General features: G+C 45.9%; 1 protein-coding gene across 5 annotated transcripts in view; it reads left to right on the top strand.

Annotated features, from left to right (window-relative positions):
• Positions 1 to 23,334, top strand: part of LOC117235632 (protein gustavus) — a 152,595-nt gene extending 129,261 nt beyond the window's left edge. For all 5 annotated transcript variants that reach the window (XM_033497851.1, XM_033497847.1, XM_033497849.1 and 2 more), the window contains exons 2-6: positions 16,751 to 17,214; positions 20,608 to 20,837; positions 21,310 to 21,640; positions 21,713 to 21,871; positions 21,965 to 23,334. In XM_033497851.1, coding sequence (XP_033353742.1) covers positions 16,751 to 17,214; positions 20,608 to 20,837; positions 21,310 to 21,640; positions 21,713 to 21,871; positions 21,965 to 22,104 — 1,324 coding nt within the window. In that variant the 3' untranslated portion in view covers positions 22,105 to 23,334. The remainder of the gene's footprint in view (positions 1 to 16,750; positions 17,215 to 20,607; positions 20,838 to 21,309; positions 21,641 to 21,712; positions 21,872 to 21,964) is intronic.

Genomic DNA, 23,334 nt, shown 5'->3' with positions numbered 1-23,334 from the left:
GTGTGTGTTGGCTTCAGAACTTATCAGGAACGCGTTTCGTCACTGATCCACCTTTTTCTTTTCTCCTGCGCGTGCTTGGGAAACGTTGTTCAACTTGGACGGCAGTGAACGCTGATCCGAGAGAAGACGGTCTTCCGATGAAAAGGGTCGTGCGACGACGCGAAAGGAAAGAATTCCATTTTCTGAGACGCCTTTTGCGATCGACGAGGGGAGGAGGCAGAGTGCTCTTCGGTTCGTCGTATCTTCTTCTTTATCGTTTTATATGTTTTATCTATTTGGTTAATATCTTGGAAAAGCTGTAAAAAAAATCGTCTAAAGATTACGTTAAAGGAATCGCAGTGAGCGTAACGCGATTCGTTCGACGAGAGTATAAATTTCGTACGCGGCTGAGAACCGTCGAGGGATTAATTGGTTCCCACATTCCGGGTACACGGGCGAAACTTGTTAATCAGGCTGAAATATTCGAACGGCTGGTCGGTGCATTAGAAAATGTTTCGATCACAAAGAGAGCCAGACCCCTTTGTTGCCGGTGGAAGGTTGAAGCCGTGGCTGTGCATGGGCCATTTCGTCGTCTCTGTCTACGTCCCTCTCGCCGTTGCCTTTTATGATTCGTTTTTATTTATCGTCGAACCCGAAAGTCTGGTTCACAATGGTCCCGTACGCGGTATGCGGGCTGGTAGTCGTTGTTTATCCCGCCTTCTTCGTCCCTCTCCAACCTCGTCCCTGTGTTTTTTTTTCTTCTCTTTTTACCACGAAGAAACGGGACGACCGTCTCGAAACGAGAAACGGACGCGAGCAGAGATGAAAAATCGACGCGGTGGGGCCCCCTCGTTGTGAAATCGTTTTTCTGGCTCACTGTTACGAGAGCAGGACGATGCCTATCTTTTAACGAATTTGCATCCAGCGACCTTTCCGCTTCGCCTCGCTCCGTTACCGATCTCTCCGACTAGATCGCGATCGATGGGTCGCGTCGTGAGCCGATATTCGTAATTTGCCAGCCGACTAACGCTCTGCTTTCCCTTTCCACGCTGTGCAAAGGTTGGTCCCGAGAGACCAGGCGATTTTCTGTTTCGCCATCCTCGCAAAAAGCCTATTCGCGCAACGTCTATTTAAACGAGACCGCGAATCGTCGTCGGATGCAACTTGAAATTACGGCAGAAGATGATCCGCCTGGGCACGTAACGCGGAGCGTGTTTAGCTGGTTGGACGATAACTGGTTAATTCGATGGCAAACAGCCTGTTTCTAGTCGTTTCAGCGTTTCTTCGCTCTTTCTCTACCTCCCTCCCGAGGATCCTTGGCTCGAACCCGCTCCAGCCAGTGTTTTTCGTAACGCATCGCGCAACGCTTCGATCGACAGGTTTCCTTTTTGAATTCTCGGTCGAAGGCTTCTCTTTCACCGAGGCCCTCCGCGGACGCTTTCGCAAAAGCTTGGAGCGGCGCGGTTTCGCAAATTTCAGTCACATATTCGCGGTCCTCGGCTCCTTTACAATTAGTGAAAGGAGAACTCGCGCGTGGTTTCGACACGTTGTCGACAAAATGCTCGAACGATCGGGCATCTGAATTCGTTTCGATCGCCGCTCTCCACTTTTGCCTGCTGAAATTTCATATCGAATCGCGGTAATTCGATTCTCGATAGATTCGTTCGATTCGATCTCGCTTCTCGCGATTTGTTCGCATATTTGCATTCTGTGCTACGACAACAAAGCTATCGGTTTAGATGAGTCGTCTGATCGTCGTAGAAGTTGTAAATTAGTCGCGACCAATCGTTGAAAATTATCTTCCTATATCGTGGTCAGGCTAGTCCGTAAGTACACCGCGCTCGCGAAACAATAAGATTCGAAAGGGAAACTAGAAAACGAGGACACCGCGATCTCGTAATTTTCATCCTCCTCTCCACGGACGAAAGATCATACTACCATAAGAAGCTCGATGGCGGCAGGTCGCGTTTATTGCAATCGATGATCGTCTTGACTCACTCCTAGGGAATGCTAGTGACGTCGAAAGCCGTTTCGCAGGAGAGACGTATTTAAATCATATGACCGAAAAATTAACGGTATCTTACGTCATATATATTCCGCCAAATCGATGAATATCAACGACGTTAATCAGTCGGAGAAGAACTGGTCGTTTCTTCGAAGACGGCGAATCCTGTTGCAACTTCAGAGAACTTGTAAAGTATCGTCGAATCGACTTGGTAAATTGAAAACAATCCAGAAGACTGGCACGAGGAACGAACGAAGAGTAGAGAATAACTTCAGAATAACTGGCTTATGCAGGCTCGTGTCTCGTTGACCGTCAGACTGTGCAAAGAAGAAGGAGAATAAGGCTCGTTTGGTCCGTTGAGGCTGTGGCAGAAGGGTCCAGATATGCTGCAGGTTCCAGACAAAGAGGACAAAGGCCCAGATCTGGCCGCGCCTGTGGTGGCCGCCTCGAAAGAATTTCACCACATAGAGAGCGGTGTAGAGAGAGGAGAAAACACGTAGAACGCGGCGTTCGTGTTCGTGATAAAGCCGCGAGGCTCCTCGCTGTATGCGTCTCTCGTATACGTGTGCCTCGTCCATGGAATACTTTCACTGGTTTCACGGCCAACAGACACGTTTACACGATGCTAATAATACGCCCGACGCAGCCGTTGGTACCACTTACTCTCCTCGATGGTGTTTCGCGAATCACGATTCTGCGCGCGGTTCTTTCCACCAAGTACGTAAGTACGTTTGGTCCTCGGATGCGAGCTTGGAGGAGTTCGATCGGTCGATGAACCTCGTCGAGAACCGATCGATCTTAATTTCTCGATCTTGACCTCGATTGGTCGAGTTCGAAGCTTCGCCGTGTGATTCGAACACGTTCTCGTGGTATTCGACGGGCAAATTGGCACGCCTCCTCGCAACTCCAACCTTTTGTTAACGCGTCAATCGTTTCTTCGCTCTATCTTTGGTTACACGAGAGTTCTTAATTTGGAAATCGACTACGAGGAATCGGAAGAGACATTCGAGAGGCGTCTGCCAAAGGTTCGATAAGAAAAGTACAAGCGTTAACCCCTGTCTCCATGTGCAACGTGGCATAATTGGCACATACAACCAGGAAGAGGAGGGTGCTTGCTATTGTTGTCCTGGTAGCAGGATGTATCGACGACACGTCGCCGCTGCACATCCGCCGGAAGAAGCTTCTCTCTGTCTTCGACGAGGTTGCATTCAGCAACGAACGACCGCTATATCGATACCCCTGATCCCGTTCTCTTTATTCCGTCTTTTTTCCCTTCTGTTCTTTTTTTTTTTTTTTTGTTTCACAGTGTCGTCGAATTTCTTTTCGGGGAAACTCGACGATACTTCGGAGCGGGTTTTAACGGATCGTCAACAGTAAGAGATTCGTTAAAGCCAGAGTAAACGAAGATTAAAACGTTTGACGAGCGGCATCTTTCTCGGCAAGTTTCGTAACTTGGATTCCACCTACGCTCTTCCTCTGCTTTCCAACGGTCAGAGTTGCGAAACTATCTTCAAACAAATTTCTCCACGTCACAGCAGGACGATGTTTGGTGGCTTAGAATTATCTCGTTTCTAAGAACATCTGTTCCGCGTTAACGTTCTGTTGACCGCACGATTATCACGGTCATTCAAAGAAAGATCGTCTTTGTTCAGCCGAAGCCAGGTAAAGTCAAGATATCTCAAGGCCTTCCAAAAATCCCAACCGACACGATCGACATGCTAAAAGCTCGGCATTCACGTTTCACGCGTTATCGCTCCACACAGCCTAGTCACGTATAAACCAGCCGATTGGATAGAAATAGAAGCAACAGAGGAAATCGACGAGTTGCCGATATGTTTTTACGCATATAATTGCCACAAACGCGTTTCCGGTGATTGCCATTTTTTTTTTGTCGCGTCATAAATTCTTCGTTCGTAACTTCCGGTTGCATTCCGAGAATCTAACTTCCCCTTCTAACGCGAACCTTCTCCGAGATTTTCAGTTATTCTCTCTAATTTCTAGATCCTTTCGTCGAGATATTTAGCCGAAGGAAAATTCAATTCTAAGCTTCTTAATTTTTCAATTCACCGAGTATCGCACAGTACCTACTGACGCGTATGTCGTATTTTTGAGTCACGCGTTACGTTCTCGCCGTATAGAGCATGTTTTTGTTTCACCGAATATTCATCGTTGTCGCAGAGACCGATCGTACCGATAAAAAATTCATATTTCATACGCAGCCATTCAAAATGAAGGAGGTCCGGACAAAACTTGTTTTAATTTTCACAACACACGTAGAACGAGGAAGGAAAAATGCCGTGTCTCGGTCACGGTTGAACAAGGACGAAGGTGCTAATGAGCTTTTGGCTATCACGGACACGTGCTGCTAGTTTCTGCTCGTTAAATTAGGTAACAATCGGTGGAGGAACGCGCGTTCCACCTCCTCCTCGTCCTGCTTGGTCGTCGCGCGGTTACCTTCGCGGCCACCTTCTTGGCTACCTTACCACCTCCTCTATCCATCCGCTCGTTCCTCTCCCTACCTCGATGGCTCTCCTCTCTGGTGCGTTCTCCGCTCGCTTCGTAGTGGGGTGGTAAGGATGTGTGTGGAAGCCAAGGCACACGGTGGGGTCGGGTACCAGACAAGGTCACGGCTACCAACAGCTAGTTTCTTCTCCGTCTCACCATCGCTTCTCATTCTCTTTCTGCCTGTCCCCCGTCTCTTTCCCCTTCGAGGCAAGCAGCCATCTTGGGGAATGTGTAACGTCATCGAATGCACCGAGAATAACAATAAATTATCTCTTGGTCGCCTCTCACCTTCCACCTCCATAGACTTGCCCTCTGTTTCCTTCGTTTCGTCGCACTCTTCCTCGCTCTTTCCGCGATAGCTGCGTTTCAAAGGTAGCATGTGCCAGCTATATTCTACCTTTGCAGATTCCTTCCAGTCTTTTTAACGCATGTTTGCACGTTCGTTAAAGGCTCCGCGTACTGGAATATCTTAATCCTCGGTTAATTGCGATGGTCGACAGTTTCCTGATAATCCAGGCGGAATTTCTTGCTTAATAAACCGTTGTTGGTTCGTTAAACGAGGAGTATCCGATGTTTCAATGAGAATCGTGGTGGGCTAGGTTCTCTGGGAATCGTCGAAGATTCGTTGGTCTATCTGGCACTCTCGCAACAGATCTCTCCCTTATTTCCATTCCTCGTCGATAGGGGACACGATACAGCCCGCGATAATCTCATCGAAAAACAAATTCCAAAGGGACACGCCCGTGGGAAGAGATATACGTCGGTAGACGTCGGAGAACGGTGAGAAGAGAAGGTCCTTCTCCCCTCTTATCCACGATCTCTCGATGCCCGATCTTGTTCGCATGAATTCAAGAACAGCACCCCTGAGTCCATACCGACGTACCGTCCATAACATAAAAGATTGTACCTTTCGACTTTCAAATACAAATTCAAATCTAAATCGATAATCAAGACCGATCGATCGGTCTGAGGTAGTACAATTCCGAAGAAAGATAGGAATTCCCAATAACGATATGGAGTTCTCGTTTTAACGATCACCCTGATCTCGGCCAAGCATCTCGACGTGGTTATCGCGCGCATAACGTGGTGGGGGTGGCAGAGGCACCTTAATCCAAGAAGGTAGAGACAGAGAGAGAGAGAGAGAGAGAGACAGAGAGAGAAAGAAAACAATGGTGATTGTCTCGAAACGTTTACAGCCTAATTATGTGAACACGGGGCCCGGCCATGGTGGAGTAACAATGCTATAACTCGTAACAATGTACGATTGTTCATTGTCTGCCCGTGCCCCTTCGCTTTTCTTCGCGTGTGCGCGAGCAGTCTGCTAACCCCGTCGTGCTAACGTCGCGACTACCTTCAGCCCTTCTTCCTTAAATCTCGTATCCTATTCGTAAGCGAATCTCGGCTGAAAATCCTTATTCAGCGAGATTATTTCAGGCCACGATCGATAGATACCTATTACGTAGAGAAATTACCGAGGTTGGAACTACGTTGGAGAGTCCCGTGACTCATTTCTGCCAGCCACGTTTGACTCACGTTTTCCACTTACTCACCGATCGAGTCCAGGGTGGAAACAGTTGCGGTGGATCCAAAAATTGCCGGTCTAAATTCGAAACGGTGGCGTACAGTGGCTGACCCACGGATGTACGCGACCTCGAACCTTTCATAGGTTGCTCGTGACTCGTTCCACGAGTTCCTCTCCTTCTCTGGAGGCTGCTGCCGCTCTACCAACATCCGGCCTGTCTTGCAAGGCCACGCAAGATCACAGAAATCGGGTCGTTGAACCGGGCCGATGCTTGTTGCTCCACGATCAAACGACCAGGCGCCAAACGAAGATAAACGCGAACGCTTGCCTTCGATAGGTTGCGGTTGCTTCTCGATAAGCCGTGATAACACGCCGCCCGGTTCGTTGGTCTTGAAAAGCGAGAGCCTTTCACCTCGCTCGCTTTCTTCCTATTTCTCCTCCGGCGTTCGGAGAAGAATCTAGCGAGATAACGTTTCGAGGTTTGCTTTCAAGAGAAATACAAAGGTAGAATGATGCAGATGCGAGGCGGTTGAGTAAGAGGCAAAATGCTTCTCGAAACGATTGGGAAAGAAACGACTGGGAACGCGAGCATAAGAAAACGCGAGCTTCGAAATTGATATAAATTACAGTTATATAAATTGATTTCATAAAGCGAGATATATGAATTGAAATTTATGGATCCTTCAATTTACGTAATCAGTTTGAATAAATTAGGCACTTCTTGGTAGTGAACCGTGTTCCTCAGCCAAGAGAACTGTTTTGTAATGCGCAGCCTTTATAGAATCATCGACGCAAACGATCGTCCGAACGAGAAACACGAGTGTATCAAACAATTTTCGTTGTAAAATTTCCTTTGTCGATAAATTTTTACCACTACGACGACTTTACAGTAGAAAATTTCTATACCGTATAACTCTTTTACCATTTTCTACTTATAATATTGCCTTTGCCATCCCTAGAATTCTATTCGAGCAACTATAATAGAATAGGCCGCTTGTGTATCTGCCTGTATCAGGCTCTGAAGGGTTAATTTTCCATAGAACACAAGGAGGTACTACGTAACACGAGCAATTTATTCAATTTCTTTTCCTACTTCCGCAATGGCGCCCTCCCTCTTCCATTCTCTGTTTCACGTGTTCAACAAGAAGCGTGTATCGCTCCACCAACCACTAGTCACTAGACGATTAGCTCTCGCGTCGCGTGATCCCGCCTCGTTACGGGCTCGTCTGGCCGTCACAGTTGTCGGCAAAAAGAACGTTGCCTAAGCAAAGGATAGTTTCTTACCGTGAACTTTGCCTTCCGTTCCACCGGGGAAACCGGTCGCGTTTCCAACGAATGGCCCCGTTCGTCGTCTATTGGGTTCTCGTTTTCGAGCGTTCTCGGTACCTGGGTCACGAGCAGTATGATAATTCTGTTTCTCGGTATTTTATCGAATAAGAAAATTGCTTGGCTGTTGGCAAGAAATAGCTCGTAGAGGAAACGCGCGTAAACAGTTTTTGCAGATAGATATATTTAGAAATAATAACACTTTTTCGTTCTACCTATCAAGTATTAGCTTGGTTACGACCATGCGACTCGTGTGTTTAAAGAAACTCATTGAAAGAACGGTTTTTCTTACGCAACGACGAATCACGTTCCTGGTAAATATGTTAACAAGCGAACGTGGAAAACTGATTTGTCATTGACACTACTGAAAGAGATTTAATCTTCTTTACGTCGTCTTCTCTCGCTCGTGCAACTCTACAGAATCTTCGGAGACGCGTCGTGTTAAATTAACTCGTTGAAGTATTTTCGTGGAATACTCGGCTGTAGAATTTTCCTCGTAAAATCGTGCGCCAGAGATTGGATACGCGTTGCCACCAGCGATTTCTCGATTCGTCTTCGAACTTAATTTCCAGTCGGTCGATGAAAAAGTCATCTGGAACGAGAAAAGCTTCGCGCGAATATCCTCCGCCAAGGATACCTTCTTCGCGAACCAGTCCCTCGGTGAAAAAGCGTGCGCGCTCGTCGCCGGCAGCTCGCGAGAAAATCCGCGAGCGGAGAAACGAACCGAGCTCTTCGTCTGCCTTTCGTTTTTCCTTCGACGACGTGGCGCAGTCCTTGAGGAAATCTCGCCCCTATTCTCAGTCTCGTCGTTCCGAGCATCTGTTCGTCGTCGAACGAAGACAACGCCTCTATCGATAACTAAAAATTAAACTTACTCGTTTTATTTCTTTAATTGACGTTGCGACGATCTGTAACGATGAAAGTGTTAACTGTTAGCATACAATTGCTTGTCTATTTAAGCGTGTCTTTGATCGTTTCTTATTTCAATTTTTTTTTTTTTTTGTTTTTTAAATGCCTTAAATTATTGGATCTATATACAAACGTAACAAGCAGCATATTTTTCTTAATTTTTAATCGCTCTTTGCCAGTTTCTAACTGCTTTTATACTAATTTCTCATTGCTAAGATACTTTTTTAAATTTGTCGGAAATATGAAAGAATTGATTATTGGCTTTCCATTTAGATCGTACAGTAAAGATTTTTTCAACGAGTTAAACTCGAAAGTAGCTTAATAGAGCGACTTAATGTCTTTCACGCGTGAACCAGGTGTTCCGCGAGATTTAGCACACTTCCAATACAAATTTTATTCGGTTGGCAACTAAGGAAATGCGGCTCATACGGGCTGGCTACTAAGTGAGTGCGGCTCTTGTGGGCTGGGTAACTGAGGAAACGTCGATTTTGTCGATACCAACTAATAACAAAAGCCGCATTCCTTAGTTGCCAACCCAATCGATAAATGTATATAAAATACATAAAGACGTACGAAGATACGTAAAAATTCGTAATACGTCGAGTATAATCGCCGAGTATTTGCTAAACGAGAGGAATATCTGTTTAGAAACCAATTTATCATCGATTTGGCAAAGTTCAGGAAAATACGAATTTTTTGGGCTGGCAACTAAGTAAATACGGCTCATATGGGCTGGCAAGAGATACTACGGCCTCGTTCACTCGATGATTCCCTAAAGAGATTGCGCCGCATTTGCATGCGATTGAATAAGCGGCGAAAGAAAAACGCACGACTGGTTGTCTCGCTGTTTTCATACGTAGAATTCCATGCTGGTTGTTAGCAACAACTGTCCACTCGTTATTACAATGTTCCACTTGCAGATATTTCCTAATACTTATATACATAAAAATATATCGGTCGTTTCGATCAACCAACTGGCTGGTACATTCAGATAGAGTCTCGATTGCACCTGTACCTCCTTCCTGTTGCCATCGTTTGTCGTGCAGCGAGACTCGTTTATCCGTAACACGATCCGCGAGTCCTGCACGTGCAACATGTAAATGCGATGACTTCTCTTTTTATCCGTCCCCGAAGGATAATGAGCAAACGTGTCGGGATATTTCTTTTCTTAAAAATTCTAGCGACAAGTTGCCATACCTGTTCTATGATACGATTATATGTTCCGAACAGGAAAACTCACGTAGGAGAAATCTGCGAATAATAGCTCTTTCAGTATACCTCTGAAATGTTTTAGGTAGAAAAATCAAGCGAATCTGCAAATATAGCTTCTAAGTGGGAAAAGGAAATTCTCGAAGGTGGAGAAACGCGATCGTCTTCGCGACAGGGCTTAAAAATATCTTTCAACGATCGCGTCTGATCGTCTCTGCACGTGCGCTCGATGCGTGTGCAGCGTAAGCGAGAAGTTGACCCGCGTAACCCATCCTTAAATGCATTTGCAACGCGTGGCGACACCACTCACGATGATCTCACTTTCGCGAGCGCGAACAGTCGCGCCGATTTAAGCGTCGAAAAGCGAGAGTGCGCGAGGCGCCGATTCTCTGAGTCAGTCGAGAAGAAAGAAAGTCTGGAGTGTCCGTAAGTGCCTAAAAACAAAGTCTTAAACGGAGAAACGACTCTTGAGAAGAGTCGACGACTCTCCGCAGCCAGATTTCGTCTTCGCGTTTCGTGGAAGCCGACCGAACAAAAAGCCTACGCTGCTGGTTCCTTTCGAGGGAATGCTGTCGAGAAGTCGTTTCTCTCTTGATGGATCGGCGTTGTGAAAACGTACGAGGCACTCGCGATGCCGAGACAAAAGAGGTGGCGGGGTAATTGAAACGAGCCAAAAAAAAAAGAAAGCGCCACGAGGACTCGGGGCCCCCGGGTGCGACTCGAAGAGCAAGGGAATGATCTCGACGAGCCGCCTCGTTCGAAAGAATCAGGCGCGAGAGCAGCTGAGACCCGCTAACGGCCGCCCTGATATTTGACTTCGATCAACACGCGAAGATCGGTCCATTGTCTTGGAACTCGCTGTCGGGGCGTGGCACTCGCGAATGAATCGAAATCGAACGATCTATGGTGGAGCGTCCGTTGCAACCAGAGAAACCAGATCGACGTGGCTCAATTTCCTGCTGAGAGTAGATTCGTTTTCGAGTAATCTTGGGCATATATTTGCTTCGTCTATCGTGGGAAATCGGTGAGAAGTTAAGTAGACTTGTTCGGAACTAGTCGGTCGGACGGCGTGTCCGATGGGAACGTCTGGTACTACTTTGACTCGGCTTGCAACGTAACTTCGATACGGAGACGACGGTAGTCCGCGCTTTACGCGTTAACTCTACTGGAGCCACAATTCTCGTGATTTTAACAGTTATTACAATCTTAACAGAACGTGATGGACTATTTCAATCGGATCGCAGTGCTCTCGAGCAGATGGTAATTTCTGTTCGGTCTGCCTCTTCGATTCTCACAATCCGTGGCGAACAATAGAACAGCCAAATATATTCTCTAATTCCCTAAGTCATACTTCTCTTTGTACGTCTGACGAAGCACGCGGTTGCGTCAGCCCTTTCGTTCTGGGGGAGCCACGATGATCGCACGGCTCACGCAGATCGGAATAAAGCGATAACCGTCTCGATCTTAATGCAAAGAGTCGCGATCAAGCCGGGAGAAGGCATTGTTTCGGCGCTCCTCGGGTAGGAGGGTGTGGTTCCAGACGGGCGAAATCCTTAAAAGGTCGCGGTCCGCCGTGAAGACCAGAGAAAAAGAACGATTCGTGGTGCCCGACAAAAGAGTTCCGCGCGGAAAACGTTCGGCCAGTGGTCTTTATCTGGAAGAGAAGGGCTTTGTCGAGGCAGCTGGTGAACAGGTGTTGACCTGGCCAGCCTCTAGCCGTCAGCTGTTCCGCTTCTAAGCCAACCGACTAAGTTGCAACGCGCGTGAAACAGCCGTTATTTTGCTCGCTAGTTAACGCGAACTGTCGCGGAGAAACCGGCCGTGTCGATTCTTCCTTTTCTCATGCAAATATGCCGTTCCCGCGACACCGAACTTCGCCCGACACTCCGCTTCGTGAACCCTTTCTTTCGTTGGAATTTCTAACATACGGACGTTATGTGCATTGCGCAAGATGGTGAGATAATTTTCATTGACGCGATCGTTATCGAGAAAACCGTAGTTGGGAGACGCGTGTCCGTAGCAGAGAATCGTTTCTACTATCATAAAGAACAGTTTTGATTCGCGCGAATGAAATAGCAACTCCGATACGGCGAAATGTCTGCATTCGAGTTCTGACCTACTATTTAGTTCGGTTAAATTCGATTCGCTAATTGCCACGTTTTAAATACACCAATTAAGAGGATTAGGAGCTTCCCTGGAGAGCACATTAGTGGATTGATCTGTCCGATAAATCCTCTTCACCTTTCTAAATGGAAGTAAATGCAATTACCAACGTTAACTAACGAAATATCGCGAGTATGATGACGCAAGAAACAGAGGACGATAAAAATGCCAACGTTACGTTCGTAAATTTTTTAATTAATATACGCGAACAAAATCTTTTGTCTTAACATTATCGCAGTGAAAGAAAGTTTCAAGCATTCGTTTAATATTTTTAGTCACCGTTTCTTTCATCTGGATCTTACGATTCAATCAGATTTAAAGAGTCGTTGAAGTACTTGTCGCATTGATAAATCCCTTAACGTGTCAACTTTTTTTCTTATTCGAATTATCTTCTTTGAAAAAAATGAAGGCGTAAAAGATCAAATGATCTTTGTATCGCCTTGTAAAGAGAGAAATGTCTGTTTATCGTTTGTCAGGAAACGAACGTTATTGAGATTGTACACGTGTCGCGAGAGCTCGCAAGGCTCTCGACACGTCGGCCGAGAATAACGACGCGTAACGCGGCGTCGTTTCACTATCATTGAGCGCAATTGACATCTTGCTGGCCGACGCTCAGTACCGGTTGGCAACCGGCTCGTCGATGGCTGGCAGTGCCGTGCGCGACTAGCCGTGTCCGTGGCTCTTCTCTCTCGTTCGTGTTTGATCGATCTGAGTCGTGCGTTTCCACGCCGATAACCGCCTTATCCACTTGCGGAAAGCTCGCTGGAAAGCTCCGTAACCCCGCGCGGTAGACGCCTTTAACCGTTCCTATTACACTTAATACTCGTCGCGTGACGCTCCCTAATGCTATAAGGAGAAATTTGTTTCTACCCCTTTTGCTTAGTCGATACAGCTGACTTATGGATCTGTGATTATAGCACGAGTTCTAAAAGAGATTTATCGCGATCGAAAGACGCAAGTATCGCAACAGAGGTTTCCGTGGTTTCGGACAAATCGATCGACAGTCAGTCCGTTGATCGATCAAACGGGAGAAAAAATGACTCTACCGTAAATATAGTTCTTCGATAACTATCGGCTCGAAACGTCTTTTCGTAATTTATATATTTCGTATTTTACAGAAATTTCATGCAGGTTCACCGAATCCCACCTTTTTGTTCACCTAATCGAAGCACACTTGTCTATAGGAGCAGGTCGTAAAAACCTGTTAATCCGGTGAAAACAGGTGAAACGTGTCTCATTTCAGGCTTCGAGACGTAAAACTGAAGGGATCTGCGACGCCCGCCGGATTTTTTCCCGAGCATTTTTGTCGGTCTATTTTGCAGCTGAGGGGTGGTTTACCCTCTGTCTCTCTCTCTTTCTCTCTCTCTCTCTCTCTCGCACCCTCGTACTCTCGCTCTTCCCCTCTCGATGGTAGTTGTCGATGTTAGAGGGGTCCAGAGAGGCTGAGGGAGCTCGAGGGGGATGGTAGTAGATTTGGGGGTTGGACCCGTGTCGAGAGTGAGAGAGAAAGAGAGGGTGAGAGAGGTGGGGCAGAGGTGATCCCCGCGGATCAATACCGCCGTCGGTCGGCAGCCTCCAGCCTGCTCCAACGACCGATGCTCTCGTGTTTCCTCTCGAATCTCGAAATCGAATGCCATTCGGTACACTCACTCCGAGAAAATCATTCTTGAATGTACGCGACTCGCCGTGCTCGGTATTCTCGGCAAATCCGGAGTTCGTTTCGTCGGAGACTCGATTTTCCGCAGACTTTGGTTTCAGGGTAGAGAACGGTTTCCGTTGGAATTGAAGCAGGTGTTTAATTCTTCCATTTATTGTTCACGGGGATTTAAATCTTTTACACGACCCGCGAATCTTTGAGTTTAATTATCTACGCGATAACGGTTTGTTCGATTCGATTCGTCGACGCTCGTATTTCATATTTGTCAGACAGTTTTGTTTGAAAATTCTGGCAGACTTATTTTCTATCGATACGATTTAACGTGTCCAGATCACGGCATATTCGCAGTCTGAGTCCATTATTTTTTCAAAGAAATCAATTATTCTTTAGAGAAAGGAGGTGCAGTACAGAGTTTCGTTCGTCTGTAACGATGGAAATAAGTTCGTTTCGTATAAGTTCGTATAAGTTCACACTCGGATAAGTAGATTCAATCACTTCGGACACTAAGTACAATTTCATTCAAATGTACATGTATAGATGTAATTCGTATAAACAAAATTCCGCTATGATGCGTCAAATCGTTTTTGCTAGTTTTAGTTTTCGCCTTTCGAGAATAGCAAAGACCATTCATTTACGATGAATTTGCTTGAAATTAAAAAAAGAACCAGACTAAACATCAAAACAAGTACCATATCTTCTTCTGGATTTCATCTGTAAACAAAATATCTCGTTGATAGAATCTACGCGAATCAGTTCCGCGGATACGCCGGTTGCAAGCCGGTTCTCCGCCGCCTTTTCACAAGGCGCGAAAGTAGCCCGGCTCGAGCGAGCGTGACGAAGCGAACGCTTTAAGTTGGCCGATGAACGACGCTGACGCAACGTACACGCTGGCCGATTACTCGGCTACTTTCTCCTGTTCCGGACAGTCGTAATATTGTTCGCGATTAGCCGGCGTGGCTGACGGAGGCGAACGCCGTTAACGGACCCCAATGAGCGCACGTCAGCAACGACCATGACGACTCGAGGAGAACGAAGGGCGTCTCGTTCGGTTCACGGCTCCGCCGTGAAGCAAATTAAACTCGAGCTTCTTCGACCGCGTCTCCTGTTTCGCGCGGTCCTAACTACTAGTTTCTTCGACCCGTCGATGATTAATTGTCCGCGTTTCGCAATCGTTCAAAGAGGAAACGACGATCAGGTGCTCGCCTTGAACGTAACACGCGAGCAAAATTTCTTTCAAAACTGAATCGACTTTCTAGCTCTTGCAGCAGCGTGGAAACGCGCTAGTTTCGATTAATATCGAGCGTTTGAAATTCAAGGGATTTCCGAACGATCTAAAAGCGGGAGCGCGTTATAACGAGGGCATCGTTGCGATATTTGGGTAGTTGCGAAAGCCAGTCGAGTTTTTCTTCGATAGTAATATGCGGAATAACGTTTCGGACAATGGCACGGTTCTCAAGGGACCTTGAACTCCTCCACAGACTCGCAAGGATGCATCGTCTGAGAAAGAGAATTTCCGCTCCTGGAAATTAGGTGTTCGATGCAATTTCTGCACGCGTAAACTCGTTCCACAACTCCTAACGGACAACTCTGGCGTCGAGAGACGGAGCGCTGTTCGATTCGCGACGAGGCCAAGTACCGTTTAATGAAATTTGTTAGAAAATCATCGAAAATCCTGTCTGTTTACCCGATGATTATAAAATATTCGTTCGTCCGTATCTTTCGGTGGATTTCCCGCGTAGATTTTTTTCAGCGTGTGTAATAATCTCGGGAAGCAAGTCAGAGCCGGATTCAGGATGCCAGTGTCCGGTATCCGTGGCCGGAAACGTGTCTTGGTTCACGGATACGACCAAACCAAGATCCAGACGAAATAATGGAATAGGAAAAATTGGAACGACCTCGTGGCGCTACAGCCGTGTTTTGTCTCTGTTCGTTTTCTGAATCGTGGCTCGTTCTCTCGTCGCTTGTTTCTCACGTCCTGTCACTTCGAACATGCAACTGGTTAAGAGTCGCGAGAAAAAGCACGACCATCATTGCGCCGAAAGACGCGCCGTCCGGTCTGTCGGATTGGAACTCGAGAATACGCAATGTCGACGATTCGAGATCAACTCGAAGTGAGCTTACACACCTTTCCTCTTAGAACGTTAATCTCGCGTTAATCGCAGCGGTCCAGTCGATGGTTAACCTTTAATCGAAACGATCGTTAATCCACGATAGGTCGACGCGTTTCTCCACACTGATTTAAGTGGATTTCCAGAACGAATGGAATTACAACGGCACTTAATGGAACATCGAGCCTGGCGAGACTCGCTTCTCGAAATCGCCGCCTTTCCGGCTAGCTCCGCGATGAAACGTAATTCCTCGCCAGCGTTCGTTATCAGCCAGCCACGGCCTTCCACAGACCTCGAAATTTACATCGAGCCACTCTTTTATCTTGACTCTTTGGTCAACGTAATCGCGGACGACGATTAATTCGACGAAATCGAGATATCGACGAGCAACTAGTTTTTATCGCGACAACGACGTCGTGAATTTAATTTGAGAAATGATCTTAACGCATTTGCCTTAACGCATACGTAGACACACGATTACCGTAGCAGATGGGAAAGAGATATCGGAAACGAGAAATTTGTTTAATCGACGTCCGATCGAAAGCGACGATTTTCCGCTGGTCGAAGGATCAGCGAGCTTAAAATCCTCCTCTCCGTTCGGTTCGTAAAACCCCGGTGGGCTGCGGTGACACGAAAATCCGCAAGCTGGAAGCTCCTGTAATCCATTGCTCGGTGCCGGTGTGTTGCGTGTCGCGATATTGTCCCCGTCGAACGTGCGTCGCGGAAAACGTACGAGACAAGGTACAAGCTGTGCCGGGCAGCGTTTTCTCCGCTTCGGGACGATGTCTCGTTTTCGCGGTGCGATTTATGCGCGATATCGAACAAGGCGACGAGCTACGCAACTGAACGACCGCGAATACGATATGCAATGAATTTATTAGGATATTATTCGACATGATCACCACGGTAATAAATATCGCGATACAACGTGCAATTTAATCGTTCTAGCGGGCTTCAATTCGATCTGTACTTGCAATATCTATCAACGAGCATACGATCTTGATAGTTTATGCGTTCTTGCGCTACACCGCGCTTTATCTCCCACAAAACGGTATACCAATCTAACACGATATAAAATCCACTCCAAATGAAACTTGATATAGCGCAACGTTGCTACAAAATCGTTCGTTAGTTCGACTGCGCGAAACTTTAACGACAAAATATGACTCCCAATAGAAAGAGAAATTCAGACCATCGCGAAAGAGCAGAAAACGAACGAGCAAGGAGAGTGATAAACACTCTAAGGATTAGTAGTCGCGTGATAGTGGTTTCCCAGTGAGAAATCAACCCCCTAGTGTGTCCCCTGAAGTCGCGTTGATGAGAGGACAATTAACTAATCAGGTTTTTCCACTGTGTTCGCGTTGCAGGTACAAAGCGAATCGTTGCGTGAGCGGGGGCGGTGGCCGCGCAAACAGTGCGACTGGCGGTACCGGAGGCGGTCTAGGTAACGGAGGCAGCGGCCGCGGGGGCGGCGGGGGCGGTAGCCCCGGTAGGGGCGGCGGCGGAGGCGGAGGAGGCGGCGGCGGAGGCGGCGGAGGAGGCGTTGGAGGAGGCGGAGGTCGCGGCGGAGGAATAGACGGTGGCGCGGTACCTGCTACGCCACCGACCATCAGCCGTTACCACCACCGCTACCATCATCATCACCATCATCATCGTAATCACGACCACGTCACCACGACCACCACGGCGGACGCCACTACCATCACTGGCGTCGCCTGGCACCTCAGGCACAAACTACCCCTTGGAAAACAGTGCCTCGAACATCGTCTTCAGCACCGGCATCACCATCGGTCCCCCTATCGGGCCGTAAACATGGGCCAAAAGATTTCAGGTTAGGAACACACCTTTCTTCGAACCACGATCGAAATATACGATCAGTAAGAACCACGATGATTTCGGGTGTCTGCGATCGTCGCGAGAGTTCTGGGTGGGTGAGAGGGATCGAGCGTGGGCGTCGAGAACCGGTTCACGCGTCGAAGGTAACTTTGGTTGGATGATACATCGAGAGATTAGGGTTAAATAACTCTTTCGTATAGCTTGTAGGTGGGTTCGTGTAGTATCGTAGTATACATAGGAGTTGAGTTTGAGCTACATTTTCGAATGTTGCATTCGTCAACCGCATAAATCGAAACATGTAAAAAGTTTCGATGATCGTGTAAGAATTGTTTGTTTGTTTGTTTTTTTTTTATTAATTTACTTTAGAATTTACCATTATTCATCTCCTCTAACTCGTGGAAGTAAGTTGCTCGTTTCTTGAAAATTGAAGATTAAATCGTGTACTTATATAACGAGATTATGAAATTACCGAAAGGCGAGTTGCATCGGTTTAATTTCCGAAAGGCTCGTTCGTTGATTAAAATAGCATACGGGGTAGAGTAATATCGTAAAGTTCAGATTATCTGGGACAAGCAGATAGTTTAGGTACCTATTATTGTTTGAAGATACGTAATACATATGTTTAGTAGGTTTAGTAGCTTTCCAACGCAGCAGCGTTATATGATGCAATACAGCGTCGAGACCGAGTCTAAGAGGTTGATTCACCTCGTCGGACTTCGTCCAGGGTCAAGGCCTTTGACCGCTCTCGATTTTACCTACCTGCTCTCAGGTAGAAGCTCGAACAGGTCCTCGAGACCGAGATTCTATCCTCTGGCGAAGCCCGGTGTGTATAAAATACCAAGCTGAGAGGAGAGTTCAACACAGCAGCACACAGTCGTTTGATAAATTTTTAATACCGCGAAACAAAAAGTTTGCTGATTAAACTTAACTCGTTGAAAGTTAGCGTTCGAACGGTTCTCCTCCTTTTTTTTCTTTTTTTTTTTTTTTATATCAAACATCCAAGCATTCTCTTTATATCCCGATCGTAAAGATGTCCAAAATGTAAATTTCAATTCGTTCGCGGGAGCTTTGCCAATAAAACCTACATTACGGAACACGAACTACGCGCTACTACGAACCACAACTCTGTAATTATCCAGCTGGTATAAATATCCTAGATAATTAGCCAATTAAATTTCCGATTCTGATTAAAAGGATGGCCGGACCGTTAAAAGAAAAATCTCACGGAGACCGTTTGTCGCCATGAATCAATTCCATAGATCGTGTAGAGCTTGCCATCGCGCGTCCCTCTGTCATGATTTACACTGGCCATTTGCTCGCTTCCGGAGATTCATTCTATGTCTCGGTGGCGCGATCGTGCAACGACCCTCTCACGCTGCGTCCGCCCGAGCCTGGCCGCGCTTGTCTTTTCGGGAAATTTGTCGCCCTCGACCGCAGCCAATTCGCAGCTCAGCTGCACCCGTGAAATTTACGAGGCAAGTATACATGGCAGTGAGCTGTGTGACACGGCGAGGGCTACTGTTGGTATCTCGTGGAGTGGGGGGAAAAACTCAGCAGTAGCCAGGTCCAGGGTGTCTCGTTGTCTCGGGGCAACAACGAAAAAAAGACAAAAAGAAGATGTACGCGACGAACGCGCCGAACCTCGAAGAAGAGAAAGAGAGCCGAAAGGTCGTCTGGAGCCGGATACACGCAAGTTCGTGAAAGGGCCTTTCTATCAGTACCCCTCGGCTTTTTGGCCACAAGTGGAAGCAAGACGAACGTGTAGACCCTTTGAAATTCTCGCGCTCCTTTCCAGAACCCTCGTTTCAGAACCCTCGAACGCGCGCACCAGCTAGGGAACAGCTGCCAGAGCAAATAAACCAGCATCCAAGGATATCGTTCTCTCGAGGCTAGAGACCAAACGCGGGAAAGAGAGGGCGAACTTTCGAAAAACCTTGAGCGAGGTCTGCTGATCCCGCCGGACGGGGTCCCTTCATTATTTTTCTTCCAGTCTTTTTTCCCCCGTTCCTCGGCAAATCTACCCGGTGCTGGCAGCACAGGTATCTCCGGAATACCGCGCCACGAGAATCCCACGGACGCGCCCTGAATTATTAACGACCCCGTGGAAATTTAGCCCGCGTGGAATTTCAGTGACGATCTTCTTTTCGTTCGACGTATCCGGCTGATCGATGATCGTACGACATTCTGCCTCTTAACACTTAGCTAAACGCGCGCGCCACACCGAGTTGTAGAGTTGCACCGCATTTTTCCAAGTATCGAGGACTAATATCCACTACTTAAAAAACAAATTATATTTCTCGGTAATGATTTTATTTAACGATTTCATTGTTTATGCAAAATGTATTGTTTATGCAAAACATTAAAATAAAAGTATATATTAAAAGTATAGCAAAAATATAGGCACAATTACAAACGTTTTAAAGATGATTTAAAGATAAATAAGACGACTTAAACGTGAAATTAAAAGTTCATAATACGTTTTAATATTTTCTTACCACGTGGTATCTGTAAATGTTTATATGAAGAGGACGTTGGTACGTGAGGTTTAATGACGAGATTGCTCGTTGTTGTAACCGTCGAATATCTTTAAAATAATAAATTAATATACAGCCGTATACGCGAGTCGTTAGTACGAAGTATAAATCGCAAAATAAGATAGCGGAATAAATACTCGTAGAATGCTCGTCGCGTAACTCGATAGACGCTCGTAAGATACTCGAAAATACTCTAGATATCGTTAGATACTCGATATGTGTTGTCGCTCGCGATCGCATCCGTGTACTTAACTAGTCAGGGGATAATGGAAAAATTCAAATTCGTCTTCATTCGACGGTTGCTTGTAGCGGCGATATTGTTTTGCCCGGAGTCTATTTGTTGTTACATTACTCGTAACCTAGCGATCTTGATGCTCCGAGGCAAAACAACAACATGATTTGAATAGTCTTAATAGTCTTAAATGGACTTACGTGCCGCTACATACCGTTCGATTATAACTTTATTTAGTCATAAATGATAGTGTTACTTTTTAATTAATTTTGACACCACTAGATCGATGTATTTTATTATATACTGTACTTTATAACCAGTTAATTGGAAACAATTCCAAGTAAACAATAACTAGTGACAAACAAAAATAATAACAAGAAGAAAACAAAAACGCGTTCTATAAGTCAAAAAGGAAGATCTTCCCGTTCGATCACGCAGCGATATACTTTACAGATCGGTTGGCTAAGCGTTAACAGGCGATTCGAATGTGAAATGAAATCGTTTTATTAAAATCCTCTACGGGATTAGAATCGCGTTAAGTGTCAAGGTATTATAGATTATAACGTATAGAATATGATACGAAATGAACGACTAACGGATCTTTTTATTTTTATTTTTTCAGGCGGTGTGAAAAGCGTGACACGTGAGGCTGCAGCTGGATCTGTTGGTGGAGTTGGCGTCGGCGGTGGCGGCGTCGTAGCGTACAAACCCGTGGTACCAAGAGAGCTGGCGCAACACTTTGCGAGGCCACCGCGGCTCGATGTCCTGCTCGACATGCCACCCGCCTCGCGGGAGACGCAGATTCATCATAGCTGGAACGCCAACGACCGTAGCCTCAACATATTCGTCAAGGTATATATCTCAAGAATGCACACGGTGAACTTGGAGTACTCGCTACAATCTTTCGTTTTCCCGTTCTTTCAAAATCCCTCCGTTCTTTACTGTTTGTAAATTTAGTTTGACGCGTTGTTTTTTTTTTTAAATATATCCATTATTCCGTTTGTATTACGTTTCTAAAGTTTCCTTCTACGTCTCTACACTGATAAGCAAGCTATACGCTTCAACCGCGTATTTTTCCAAGTATCGGGGACTAATATTCGCTACTTAAGAGACAAAGAGGGCTTAAAATCGTTTAAGTCAATTCTATTTTGCGGTAACGATTTTATTTAACAATTTCATATACTGTTTATACAAAACATCGAGTTGTACGATAAAATATTAAAAGTATACAAAAATATAGGTAAATTATAATATAGTATCTTTCTACAGATTTATTACGTGTAATTGTACTGTATGTGTTACTGGTGAATGATTTCTGTTTCAGGACGATGACAAATTAACGTTTCACCGACATCCAGTGGCTCAAAGCACAGATTGCATAAGGGGGAGGGTAGGATACACGAAAGGTATGCATGTCTGGGAACTGTTCTGGAGCACGAGGCAAAGAGGCACGCACGCCGTAGTGGGCGTCGCGACGGCAGAGGCACCTCTTCACAGCGTCGGATACCAGAGCCTGGTTGGCAATAACGAACAAAGTTGGGGTTGGGATCTCGGTAGAAACAAGCTTTTGCACGACTCGAAGAACAATGCCGGTGTCACGTACCCGGCTCTACTTAAACCCGATGAAACGTTCATTGTTCCTGACAAATTCCTCGGTAAGTAACGTTATAATTTCACGAAATACCAATACCTTTTGTAACACATACTGATAAAAATTTCTTTTTCAGTGGTCTTGGACATGGACGAAGGTACGTTAGCTTTCGTTGTGGATGGTCAATACCTTGGAATCGCATTCAAAGGCCTTAAAGGCAAAAAGCTGCATCCTATTGTATCCGCTGTATGGGGACACTGTGAGATCACGATGAAGTACATCGGTGGACTTGATCGTAAGTAACGATAGAATCATTAAACGTTCAAATAATATCTTATATGTATGTTTAAAATTAACGAAGTAATAATGTAATTCGTAATTGTTTCAGCTGAACCATTGCCTTTGATGGATCTTTGTCGAAGAGTGATTCGAAAACGAATCGGCAAGGATAAGATAGACGAGAAAGTGAATGCGCTGAGCTTGCCGTTAGCGGTGAAGACTTATCTCCTGTATCGCGACAGGAGGTAACTACCGAGTGCTAGCTCCGAAACCACTACCACCACGATTACGACTGTGAACACCACCGCCCTATTGAATCATTGCCACCACGACGCACAGGGGAACGCCCGCTACCCCGTCGCAAGCCACCGAACGCACCAGCCCATAAGCCGCTTGTACGATCCATGGTGTTTGTATCCATGTAAGGATAAGTCGAGACGAGCACGATCAACGTGGTCGCGTACGTCGTCGTCGTCGTCGTCGTCGTCGTCGTCGTCGTCGTCGTCGTCGTCGTCGTCGTCGTCATCGTCGTCGTCTTCGTCTTCGTCTACGTCTACGTCTACGTCATCCTCATCATCATCGTTGGCATGATATTTGTCACCATTATCATATGTTCATCATTGTCGTTGTCATAGTCGTTGTTAATCTGATCGTTATCGTCGTTGTCGTTCCCGCATACAATCGGACGAAGCTACATGAAAAAAAAAAAAAAAAGAAAAATCGGACGCGCAGACGGGACACATACGCGAACCGTATCAGGTCTAGCGAATTATTTAGATAATATTGTTGTCTTGTGTTAACGTCGATATGATTAAAATCGTGAAGGAGTCTTTATTAATTGTTAATAATGAAAAAGTGACGTACGATGCAGTTGAATAGCTTTCCGAGCACATCGCTCGACGCTGTTATTTTTTCACTTTATTTTCTTTTTCTTTTCTTTTTTTTTTGTAGTCCTTTAAGTTGTCGCGTTACTAGAACGTTCTGCGTCTGACGAAGAAGATGCAAGGTGAGAAATCGAGGACCTGAGTGTGAGGATGAGAATACATACACGTGCGGCTCGGTCAAGTGGAAAAATCAATAGAAAAAAATGAGCACAAGGAAAATAGTTCTTCACACAGTTGGCCAGTAAAACGTTTAGTCGAGTCTAAAGGCTGATACGGATAACGTTTCGGTTATTAGTCAACAATGGGTAGCGGGCTTGTTCTAGTCCGGGCACACTGCGCTAATAGAAAACGAGAAGACAATGGGATAGAAACATACATTTGCTTCACAACTTGAGCGAAGAAAAAATCGACGAAACTTCAAGTAGATGTCACTATGCGGACAGTTGTTGCTCACACGGCTATCGAAAAAGAAAATGTGTGTATAGTGACGAAGATGCCAGTCGATTGAACAGCCACCTTCCAATAGACTCATTTTTCAAATATTTTCTAAGCATGCTAAGTCTAATAAAATATAGTGGTGTACATGGTTCGTGGA

Source organism: Bombus vosnesenskii, unplaced genomic scaffold (genome assembly GCF_011952255.1).
Source record: "Bombus vosnesenskii isolate JDL3184/JDL3185 unplaced genomic scaffold, Bvos_JDL3184-5_v1.1 scf7180000013316, whole genome shotgun sequence".
Lineage (NCBI taxonomy): Eukaryota > Metazoa > Arthropoda > Insecta > Hymenoptera > Apidae > Bombus > Bombus vosnesenskii.
This window is presented reverse-complemented; position numbering and strand designations above follow the sequence as displayed.